The 13,172-nt window shown below is 38.8% G+C and overlaps 1 protein-coding gene across 1 annotated transcript in view; it reads right to left on the reverse strand.

Annotated features, from left to right (window-relative positions):
* Positions 1–1,480: 1,480 nt before the first annotated feature.
* Positions 1,481–13,172, reverse strand: part of LOC117333056 (mucin-5AC-like) — a 141,832-nt gene continuing 130,140 nt past the window's right edge. The window contains exon 5 of the mRNA XM_033892179.1: positions 1,481–5,760. Within this exon, the coding sequence (XP_033748070.1) occupies positions 2,133–5,760 (3,628 nt within the window). The 3' untranslated portion in view covers positions 1,481–2,132. The remainder of the gene's footprint in view (positions 5,761–13,172) is intronic.

Genomic DNA, 13,172 nt, shown 5'->3' on the forward strand with positions numbered 1-13,172 from the left:
ACAAAATCGACAATGATTGATCTAGTGAAATTAGACATACATGGGTGAAAGTGCCCCAGCTCTTGAAATACTGAAATAGCTGGTTTTAGTAAAATTTAGCATAGGGCGTATATGGTGAAAACATTTCCAAAATACGGAATTCAGTATTAATACTGCAACTTGCATCCATGTAAAAAAAATAATATTAAATAAACCGTTAGTGTCACATTGGTCACTTACAGTTTTAATGACCATGAAAACTGAAAATCATATTGAAGGTAAAAAGTGATTTAAAATTTAAATAAAATATCTTAACCCTGACTGGAATGACTCTAATATCACACACAAACTGGACATATTCCTTTTTAATTAAAATAGGAAAATTACAACCGATGTATTTCTTCTAAGGATAAATCAATACATGTCGCTTTGTTACATTTTAAGTGCTCAACATTAAATTCAAGTTGTTCAGAAAGGTAATGTATGTTAAAGAGGCACAAATTCATTGAATTCGCGTTAATCAAGACATTTCGTGAGGAGAAGCGTGAACCCATAAGTTGAACTGCTGGAGTCCGGATGATAGAGATGACCCATATATACAGTCCGGGCGTTAAGAGACATCTTGTTATTCCGAACTTATTTAGCCAAGTTACTGGGATTTCTGTTGAAAATTAAACATATTCATAATGTACTGACATGAATTCTAATAATTTGCATTACCCGCCGTCAACTTGGGTTTGGGCAATGCTATGGAAATACGGCGTTCAAACATAGAAACTGGGTGCGAAGGAGCTCTGATTGTGGAAGACATCTAACAACAATGTTATGTTTTAAGGCGAAGTTCAGACGTCCAGCAAATCCACTTCTCCACTCGACCACATTTTCCCCTTATTCATTTCGGTGAAGAATAAGTCGTACCTGTTTTTGGTTCGATCTTTATAGAAAAACAATAGAAGTGGTACATTTTGACTTAATCAAGTTACAAGATCTGCTTAAAATTAAAGCCCGCGGTGCTATTGATGCAATGGCCTTACTTAGCGATCTGCTAATGACACATGACAAGAATGAACTACATTCGATTACAATCGTAAGACATCGGGTGATTCCGGCAAAAGTGTAACCTGTCGGAAAATCTGCTAAAATCTGCTGTGACATCAAATAAGTAGAAAATCGTAAACTTAAAAATATACTTAAATACTCTAAGGAATAAATAGCCTGGAATGTTCTGGGTCTACACTACTACACAACCACTACTAGTGTTCAAACTTCCTCCAAAGTTAGTTCAATTCTGAAGTTCATTGGGGATAATGATTGGCATGGATATATTGCATCTTAATTCTAACCAACAGGCGATTAATAAACAAAGATAGTCTTTAATATTTGACATTCAGGATTGTGTTACGGGTGTTAGCGTTACATTACAATGCTTTGTTGTATTGGTTTGGCCTTCTTTTCTTTTTTTTTCTTTTTCTTTTAAGTTTTGTTTTTTTTTGGGGGGGGGGGGGGGGGGGGGGGCTTTATATAGAATGGTTTAAGGTATATGCCGCACAATCTAATAAAATAATTGTACAAAAGTATCTGCATATGTTAATCTTGTGACATATATGTATACATTTTAAAATCGTTTTGAAGTAAGTTTGATGAAGCAATGAAAATGCGACCCAAGCAGAAATCCTAAGTGAACAGCATACACACATCTATATCCAGTACTATATATAAGATATATCATCGAGTGAACCTGCATTTACACTGTCTAATTCTTTACTGGCCGGGGATATTCTGATTCCGCTTGCCCCAAATGACCACAGAATAGATATGTTGAAGCTGACAATAGCATTAAAAGTCATTCGAATGAGCTCTCAAACGGTACAGAACAGTCAGTCGTGTGCAAAATATCCCTTTAAAGTCTAAACAATACTAAAAGACGTTGGGATAAGTATATAATGCTTTTGTTTCTTTCAGTACCAACATGACACGTCCTAATGGTTTGTAGCTCTTAGAGCATGGCAACAAGTGATGATTCATCTTAAAGAACCACAGTTTGGTTTCCTTCAAAAGTGACACAACACAAGCGGGAAAGCGTTCAACAGCAGTGATCGCTATAATGAACAGTCCGGAATTTAACAATTTAATATAACGCAAGTGTCTAAACCTCACACAAACTCGTCGTCGTCACAGATGTTACATGACAAGGTGTTAGACGAAGTGGACAGACTCCCTATAGATACTGCCCGGACAAGTGTCCGAGTGTTCTCTCTTTGATTATTCAGAAACTCTTTCCTTCCTGTTGTCAGAGGAGTGGATAATTTTGGAACCGGCGTTTCTGTACCGTTCCGAATCGTGCCCATGCTACCGTCATAATCAAACTGATCATGGGAAGAATATTTTGATATTTCACCACATACGTCATCACTAAACTCGTATGTCTGTGACAAATCCCCATTTGAAATCACTTTATTTTGAGAAATATTTTCAAAATTGGAAGTGGATGTTAAATTGGAAACAGATTTTGATTTCCCTACTGCGGATAGTGACTTCGGTGCTGGGATTTTGGATCTAGGTCCAGTTTTTTCGTCCTTCCTCGGTTTCGTATTGATAAGCTCCTTAATTTTCGACACCAACATGCTTGTATGGTCCGACATACTACGTTTGATATTTGTTTCCGGTGCAGGCGCAGAATGTACACTATTAGAACTTGACTTTCGTGAGATGGAAGAACGCGTGGGAGTGGTTGGCCGCGGTGGCATTGAGTTGGCCCTTGTCAACTGGTGTTCTGAATCCTTTTGTGCAACTGATGGGGGTTTTGGTTGAGATGGAGTTGAGACTGCTGAACCACGGTTACTAGTTGATGATGTACTTTTATATGACGACTTTGAACTTTTCCGTTTTACGTTTTCATTGCTGTCAAGAGAACATACGTCGCCACTAGCAACATCCGAGTCGTCCTGTTCGGTAGTAACTTTCTTCGTCAGGTAACCGTGGCCACCGGGAGTCTCGTTGACAGATGCTCTGAGCTCCTTGGCCTTCAGCCGTCGGAATAGTTCGTCCATCTTAGCATACGCATCAGCGTCCTCTGGTGGAGCATCAAGGTCATCGAGGTCTACCTCTTTCAAGCCATTGATTGGGAGAGACAGCGCCGCTTTGATCTCCTCCAGGGGGCGCGACTCTAGCTCATGTTCATGAATATCTCGCGGGTTAGGCGTTTTGCAGCGTCTATACACCGACTTTGCAGGAACAGATTTGGTCGAGGTTTTTACCTTTGTGTTTATAGCGGCGGATTCGACCCAGGCCTCCGTCCTATTACTCACCAAATGAGAACCATTCTTGCCTCGCTGAACTACAAGAACGTTTTCCTCTGCCTTTCTCGAGGCTGCAGATTCTGGGTCGACGCTACGTGGTCGCATTCGAGGAGATTGGGAAGTTGATGTCACAGTTCGTGCACGTGATCTTGATCTGTCCATATCGGAAGGCGGTTTCTGGTTTTGAGATGCCGACGCCGCTCTTGCTATAATACGGCCTCCATTTGACCGAGTTGTCTTAGTCTCTTTTGCGTCGCATACCGACAAGACATGTCTTCCACTTGACCTGTTTACGGTTAAAACTGTTTCTCCTTCAACAGAATTCTCCTCGCTCAGAGAGCGGTGTTCAATGCTGGGCGTGCGCGTCCTCCTCTGCGCGACGAAACTCTGTGAAACCTTTCGAGCTCGTAGCAGATCCTCCGTGCTGTTACCACAACTATCAGTTGGAGTATCTGTGTTCGACATTTGCGATGGCATGCTGAAGCTCCTGTCTCTGTCTCCGGGACCAGGAGTTCGCGATCTGCGTGGAATCGTTATAGAAGCGTTATTTGGGGTGGGCCCGGGGGTGGAGGACCGTTTTGCAAGGAACATTTTTGTATAGGAATTGTTATTGCTTGCATTAGAAGTCTTGGTTGTGTTTGCTGATGAGGGAGATTTAGCTAATATCGTAGCTTTTCGTGGCGTAGGCGGTCGGCCGCTATTTGTTTGCGACACATGATTCTGACCGGCATACGCCGGCTGTTTCTCCAAGATATTGATCGAGTCTTTTAAACTGGATAATGGTGTACACGGTCGTGGGATGAGAGATGGTGTGGAGGGGCGAGCCGGGGTGGATGGTCGCACTAACCTCTCCTCGGGAGAATTCATATTAGATACGGTAGGAATTTCATCTCCCACAGCAGACTGTGCCTTTTTGATAGGGTTGTCTTCGAGACTTTTTGTCCTGCTAATTTTATCTTTCAGTACCGGCGTTAATTCCTCTTTTGGTGACGAATCTACACTTGATAGTGAACTTTGACGGGATGACCCGTAACTGTGCTCTACGGAGGAACTTTGGTAACTTCCTTCTGACCTCACACTTAACGAAAAGTCACTTCCGGAATTTGTCACTGGTTTTGGAGCAATACTACCCAAACTCATCTGTCTCATAGCTTCATATGTTTTTGAGAAATATGTGTCCTGACTTGACTCAGCTTCCGCAGCAACTTCACTGGTAATTGATATATAACTCACATTAGGTGACGTTTGTTCGGGTTTTGGAGTAACATGTGTTGTAGAATCGAAACTTTCCTTACGGTATTGCGCGCTTTTTGAACTCGTAAGTTGCGCTGTAGATGTAACGCTGCATGAATCCGTTCCATATCGACTCGCGGCCAAACGAGCGCGGATCTCAGCGATTCTTTCACTTCTAGAACTAGGGATATCGGAGAACAAATCACTTTTAGAAGTTCTGGTGCCAGATTCATTTATACAGTTATCGTTGTGTTCATCACTCGCTAGCCCAATCAGAGAACTTGAACGCAATTCATTCCTTGATTGTTCTCCAAATGTTCTGTTCAGTGAATTTGAACGTTGTTCAGGTTTGGTGTCGTACACATGTCTTGTAACGTTTCCTTTCGAACTATTTGCTGATTCTACGCAACTGTTTTGAAATCTTGTTGGCGTTTTAGGTCGTCCAGTACTCGATGACCCACTCGCCTGTCGCGTGACCCCCGGTGAAGGTCGAGGTACACTCCCGGTAGTCGGTCTAGAAACAGTCACTGGCATTGTTGACCGGAACTGACTTGTAGGTGTCTTTGGTCTTGACACAGAATTGACACTCACCGGCGTTTTCGGTCTAGGGACAGAACTGACTGGTGTTTTCGGTCTAGGGACAGAACTGACTGGTGTTTTCGGTCTAGGGACAGAACTGACTGGTGTTTTCGGTCTAGGGACAGAACTGACTGGTGTTTTCGGTCTAGGGACAGAACTGACTGGGGTTTTCGGTCTAGGGACAGAACTGACTGGTGTTTTCGGTCTTGTGACCGCAGACGTTTTTCTAGGCGGTCTATCGAGTTCGTAATACTCGTCTGACGATTGGGTCGATTTGAGTATTTTTTCCTGTCTGCTAGCACTGTTCCCTGTATCGAAACTTCTTGGAGCGTCTTTTCTATTTGACCACGCTCTATATTTCTGGGTTGTCTCAGCTAGTGGTGGTTTCTTATTTGAACGTCCTGTGTGTGCGTGTTTAAAACTGTCCGTACTGCTTTGAGATCTCGGTGAGTCTAGACTTCCTTCCGAAGTGTTGCCATTCGGAACTGATAATGCATTATTTAAGAGACTCTTGAACTCGTCCAATGTCATGGTACTGATTTGGTCCAAACTTAGGTTATTTTGGTTTGATGTGGAGCCTGACGTCACGTCCGTTTCCTCGCTGTCGTTACCGGAAGAGTCCATACTTGGCCGTTGTGGCAACTGTCGTCTGTCGTCTACCCTTGAACTCCTGCAATGACAATGAATTGATATTGATGTAAAACTGATATGATGAACACCAAGGGATGCCATTTTATTTGATGTTAATCTAGCCTAACAAAACGTCTGAACATGTGTAATACAACTACAAATACTCATGTCCCTGTGACAAAGATAGGTAAAACTATATCTAGACTGAACAAATAATCACGTCCCTGTGACAAGGGTAGGTAAAAATATATCTAGACTGTAACAAATTAGCAGGTCCCTGTGCCATTAGGGTATTTCAGTAACCACACATTCATGCTTTATCATATTTACAATATACCTGTATATGTCAACTACCTGACTTTATTTACACCATTACGCTCCTGGTGATATCAATGGGTCACCATCATTTAACGGGATTTCGTCGTAAGAATCATCCATTCACGTGATGTTATCACATGACTGGGGTGGCGGATAGAGTGAGGGTTGGGGTGAGGTTTGGGGTGAGGTTGAGGGTGAGGGTGAGGGTAAGGGTGAGGTTGGAGGTTGGGGTGAGAGTGAGAGTTAGGGTTGGGGTGAGGTTGAGGGTGAGTGTTAAGGTGATGGTGAGGGTTGGGATAAGGGTTGGGGTGAGGGTTAGGGTTGGGGTGAGGGTCAGGGTTGGGGTGAGGGTTAGGGTTGGGGTAAGGGTTAGGGTTGGGGTGAGGGTTAGGGTTGGGGTGAGGGTCAGGGTTGGGGTGAGGGTTAGGGTTGGGGTGAGGGTTAGGGTTGGGGTGAGGGTCAGGGTTGGGGTGAGGGTTAGGGTTGGGGTAAGGGTTAGGGTTGGGATGAGGATTAGGGTGAGGGTTAGGGTTGAGGGTGAGGGTTAGGGCTGGGGTGAGGTTGAGGAGCAGATTGGGTTCCCCTGGACCGTGTAAATATAGTTAAACATTTGGTAGAAATCATATACAGTTTCTAGATAATAATAACAATAATAAGCTAACTAACGGTACGAACTGAAACTCAATAGAAACCAAGGTTACCTTTGTTTAGAAATATAGGATTCCTTTGGATCGTAATCCCCACCAGTAATTGAAACATAGCTGATGTTTGAGACAGGTTTTGGAGACACATCACCTAAACAGGACGTTCTGTCACCAGAAATATGGCCATATAGGGGCATAGCCGAGCCCCTCCTGAGGCCACTCAATACATCCATATAGTTCCACTTATCCGTAGCTATCAATAAATTTTGTAAATCCACAGTTTGTAATTCCAGATCCGTCTGATAAATTAATTTCACCTAGAATTATATTCAGCATCAAAGCTATGCCAGGGCCAATCCCCTATACTTGTCATTAGTGTAAACGCCAGTGCTAACACTTCATAATGGCGAGGAATTTAAAATGTATAGGTATGTGTTGGGTATAACACAGGTAAATACAGGTAGGCATTTACCTGTATGTGTCAGCCATGCCTACAATCTTAGATCGAATTCTTTGTCCATGACCCATTACAATGTATAAGAACGCTGGATCCACGCCAGACGTCTCTTTTAAAAATGGCCGATCTGATTTTGACGTACCGGTAATTTTGTCTTGTATACACTATCGTTGAGCTATGGTTTGAGACTTGTAAAGGTCGAATTAAAATCTAATCACCAGCCCACACCACTCGGATACCATCAGGCTTCGTATTACAAAATCCAAACATGTTAGCGTGACCTACTTATACTATTGTACTCTAACCAATTCGCGACGTTTTGACCAAATATTTGGGTGAAGATTTCAGCTTGACTTGTATTTATTCCAGTATAAAATATTAACCCAAATAAAAAATGCTGGTAATATGGTAAGTTTTGTACTCTTAATAATAATTTTGTTCTAGTAGTCTCGGAACAGTATCAAGTATAAATATGCATACGTAATGATGGTCAGAACTTTCTTCCTGGCGAATTATGTTGGGTTTTTTTGTTTTTGTTTTTTTTTTCGAACATTTTATCGGAAAATAGAATGTCCAATAGAGCTTTGACCGGATCTGTTCATCGATTGATATCCTAGCGATAGTTTCGGTAATACATTTCTGCCCGGGCATATTTATCTTGATTTTACAATAGGCCTCAGTGCCCTTGTGCACATAATCAACATACATCTGTTAATAGTTGAACTTAATTCAATATAGACAAGGATTAATACAAACACATGTATATGGTTGAACTTAATTCAATATAGACAAGGATTAATACAAACACATGTATATGGTTGAACTTAATTCAATATAGACAAGGATTAATACAAACACATGTATATGGTTGAACTTAATTCAATATAGACAAGGATTAATACAAATACATGTATATGGTTGCACTTAATTCAATATAGACAAGGATTAATACAAACACATGTATATGGTTGCACTTAATTCAATATATACAAGTATTACAACACATGTCTCACAATATTCGATTTCTTAATTAATTTGTTTTGTAAATATAGATAGCCAGGTTTGGAATGATGGTACAGTTCTCTATTACATACGATCTATAAACTTAAACATATAAAGTCTAACGTATTATTTTCCATGCAAAACATTTGACTTATTTTCTAGTATAAGGGTCATTCAATAGAATATATTCGTTCTCGATTTGAGTACAAACATTACAATAACGCAATTCCGGAGGTAATGGAATCGAGCGATGTCATCTCCCGGCTTCTATATTTAATCTATGAAAAGATACCCGAAACTTTGTTAATGTTTTTTTTTTTAATATTTTTTATATTAACAATATCAAGATATCTCTTGTAACCAAATTCATTTGAGAAAACCATATAACGTCTTGCGAGTAAAGAAGCCCTCTTTACCAGTCTTGTATAAATATGTCTCGTACCCTTGATAGGAATAATGCTAAAAATATATCAATATATCCATCTCCTTGTTCAAGTCAAACATAACCAAAACCATGAGTACATAATAATGTTCTTCAATAGTTTAGCCCAATTTATGGTAGGAGAAGTCTGAGCTTGTGTCCTCATTATAGACAGACTTAACAAGTACATTAATTTAATTATGCACGATTTCTAACCAGTAGTTTATAATCTTGTTGTACCTGATTATTTAAGGGGCAAGCATCTTAATCATCTTTTAAACAAAATCATTTTGATAAGTACATTTAACTCCCAATAAACGCCTACAGACTTTTTAGTGTAGTTTCTCAAAAGCCATAGCTGAATGAAAACCCCATATCTTACATCCGTACGTCAATTTTGGACAAACTATTTTCTTGAATAAACCTTACACATGTTTTGGAGATAAATTAATTAATGTCTGTATATATAATTTCCAGCTACATGTAAATAACGACTTTGACTCTTGACCCGCTTAAGTCAATTGGGCTTCAAAAAAAAAATACTCCTGGTGTAAAAAAAAAAACGTATATAACAAAAAAAATTTGAACTACTTGCGCCATCTTCTCACCAATATAAAATCTTTAAATTCTCATTTATTTTTCCTTTCCTTAACACCATAACCTTAGATTTTTCAACATAAATTTACTGTTTCCGCCGTTTACAAAAATCTTTCAACGGGTTAAATCGATTTTGAAAATTGTACTGGAACTAACTATCAGAGTGATATCGTCAGCATACCAAAGAATAAATAATTTTAAACAGCCTATTGAAACATCCTCATATACATTCATAATAAGCTCGTGCTCAAGATACAAATACAAACGATGACAAACTTTTCCCGTTTTACCCCCGTCTTACATTCGACTTATACATAGACTTAAAATATCCAACATGCTACGTGTACCTCTAATTCCTAGCTTAATTAGTTAAAACCATAAATTATCACGAACTGTCTAATAAAAATCTTTAGAAAAATTAACAAATGTACAGTATACATCTTACTATTGATGAGATGTGAGATAACAGCGTGTACATTATCGACTATGTCTGTCTCTAATACAAGCTTGTGTATCTACATGTACTTTGTATTTTTCAGTTCATTGTGTTCGCCTACTATTCTTAGTTAATAATTTGACAACTGTACTTAATAAAGTTTCTCCTCTGTGATTTACAACTACCGAGTGTCTACTGTACACAATAACCAAATTGTCCACACTACCGAGTGTCTACTGTACACAATAACCAAATTGTCCACACTACCGAGTGTCTACTGTACATAATAACCAAATTGTCCACACTACCGAGTGTCTACTGTACACAATAACCAAATTGTCCACACTACCGAGTGTCTACTGTACACAATAACCAAATTGTCTATACTACCGAGTGTCTACTGTACACAATAACCAAACTGTCTACACTACCGAGTGTCTACTGTACACAGTAACCAAACTTTCCACACTACCGAGTGTCTACTGTACACAATAACCAAACTGTCTATACTACCGAGTGTCTACTGTACACAATAACCAAACTGTCTATACTACCGAGTGTCTACTGTACACAATAACCAAACTGTCTATACTACCGAGTGTCTACTGTACACAATAACCAAATTGTCTATACTACATGTAAATAACGACTTTGACTCTTGACCCGCTTAAGTCAATTGGGCTTCAGAAAAAAATACTCCTGGTGTAAAAAAAACAACGTATATAACAAAAAAAATTTGAACTACTTGCGCCATCTTCTCACCAATATAAAATCTTTAAATTCTCATTTATTTTTCCTTTCCTTAACACCATAACCTTAGATTTTTCAACATAAATTTACTGTTTCCGCCGTTTACAAAAATCTTTCAACGGGTTAAATCGATTTTGAAAATTGTACTGGAACTAACTATCAGAGTGATATCGTCAGCATACCAAAGAACAAATAATTTTAAACAGCCTATTGAAACATCCTCATATACATTCATAATAAGCTCGTGCTCAAGATACAAATACAAACGATGACAAACTTTTCCCGTTTTACCCCCGTCTTACATTCGACTTATACATAGACTTAAAATATCCAACATGCTACGTGTACCTCTAATTCCTAGCTTAATTAGTTAAAACCATAAATTATCACGAACTGTCTAATAAAAATCTTTAGAAAAATTAACAAATGTACAGTATACATCTTACTATTGATGAGATGTGAGATAACAGCGTGTACATTATCGACTATGTCTGTCTCTAATACAAGCTTGTGTATCTACATGTACTTTGTATTTTTCAGTTCATTGTGTTCGCCTACTATTCTTAGTTAATAATTTGACAACTGTACTTAATAAAGTTTCTCCTCTGTGATTTACAACTACCGAGTGTCTACTGTACACAATAACCAAATTGTCCACACTACCGAGTGTCTACTGTACATAATAACCAAATTGTCCACACTACCGAGTGTCTACTGTACACAATAACCAAATTGTCCACACTACCGAGTGTCTACTGTACACAATAACCAAATTGTCTATACTACCGAGTGTCTACTGTACACAATAACCAAACTGTCTACACTACCGAGTGTCTACTGTACACAGTAACCAAACTTTCCACACTACCGAGTGTCTACTGTACACAATAACCAAACTGTCTATATTACCGAGTGTCTACTGTACACAATAACCAAACTGTCTATACTACCGAGTGTCTACTGTACACAATAACCAAACTGTCTATACTACCGAGTGTCTACTGTACACAATAACCAAATTGTCTATACTACCGAGTGTCTACTGTACACAATAACCAAATTGTCCACACTACCGAGTGTCTACTGTACACAATAACCAAACTGTCTATACTACCGAGTGTCTACTGTACACAATAACCAAACTGTCTACACTACCGAGTGTATACTGTACACAATAACTAAATTGTCCACACTACCGAGTGTCTACTGTACACAATAACCAAATTGTCCACACTACCGAGTGTCTACTGTACACAATAACCAAATTGTCCACACTACCGAGTGTCTACTGTACACAATAACCAAACTGTCTATACTACCGAGTGTCTACTGTACATAATAACCAAATTGTCCACACTACCGAGTGTCTACTGTACACAATAACCAAACTGTCTATACTACCGAGTGTCTACTGTACATAATAACCAAATTGTCCACACTACCGAGTGTCTACTGTACACAATAACCAAACTGTTCACACTACCGAGTGTCTACTGTACACAATAACCAAACTGTCCACACTACCGAGTGTCTACTGTACACAATAACCAAATTGTCCACACTACCGAGTGTCTACTGTACACAATAACCAAATTGTCCACACTACCGAGTGTCTACTGTACACAGTAACCAAATTGTCCACACTACCGAGTGTCTACTGTACACAATAACCAAATTGTCCAGATTAACCAGGCTGTACGTTATACACAAACTTAATTGTCCAGACTAATGTGGGTCTACTGTACACACCAAATTAAGTGTCCTGATTTGCAAGCATCTAATGCCCACACAATTAAAGTATTCAGACCAACAAGGTTTCGCAGTAAACACAAACCAGAGTGTCTGGTTTATGTTTATTGCAGGACAGGAAAAAAGTACAAGTTCAACTAACATTAAAGCTTTGGAATTGTAATTTCAAAGATAGGTTTTAAAACTTATTTTCCTAAATACTTATAAAATTTCTTTTAATCAATCGTTGACTTTACTTGATTTTGCAAATCTCTTACGTTCCAGATCAAACAATAGATATTTGAAGTAAATATATCGCTTGTCATAATTCTCTTAATTAAGGCTTTACAATCAGCTATCTGGGTCAAATAAAAGAAGCAGACCATTAATGTGATTTTGACACTGCACTTTGAAAATCAAACATCCCTGTCTGAATTAGACACCTAGCTACATGTATATGATTATCTATATTCCAGACAGCTGAAAGATTGAAGACTTTATGTATACTTCGTGTGTCGACGGAGTGTCATTCCATCTATCTGTCGTGACCGAATCACCAGTTTAATTTCACCCATTTGTAATCTACCAAAGTATTCCAAAATATCTTAACTGTAAATCTCAATCACAAATAATTAGAACTTAATTCCTTTTCCGACGATCTTTATTTATGATTTGTTTTGCCAACAATGATGAATTATACATCGTTTAAAAAATCGGTATTTATAAATATAGACCCGCAGCTAATACAATAAAAACGGTAGATTTACCCGGGCCCTTGTTATTCATTATCGGAGATTTAAATGTCCCCAGACACAAATAATCTTTGTTGTGTGAATAACGATTGTTGAGTGAGGTGTATTGTGTTTCGGTAGTCCATGTACATACAGTGTATACGTGAATACGTTGTACTGCAGAGATTCTGTAAATCTTTATACAAGCTGCATACTTGTAAATGTTGTTACAGACTTGTAAATAACCACACCAAGTATTGAACCCTAACGGGCGACATTCTATCTACCTGTCACCCAAATCATATATATATCCACTGTACACTACCATTTGGTAACAGTTCAATGCTTTCTTTACATTCATAAAGATT

This window comes from Pecten maximus, chromosome 8 (assembly GCF_902652985.1).
Source record: "Pecten maximus chromosome 8, xPecMax1.1, whole genome shotgun sequence".
Taxonomy (NCBI): domain Eukaryota; kingdom Metazoa; phylum Mollusca; class Bivalvia; order Pectinida; family Pectinidae; genus Pecten; species Pecten maximus.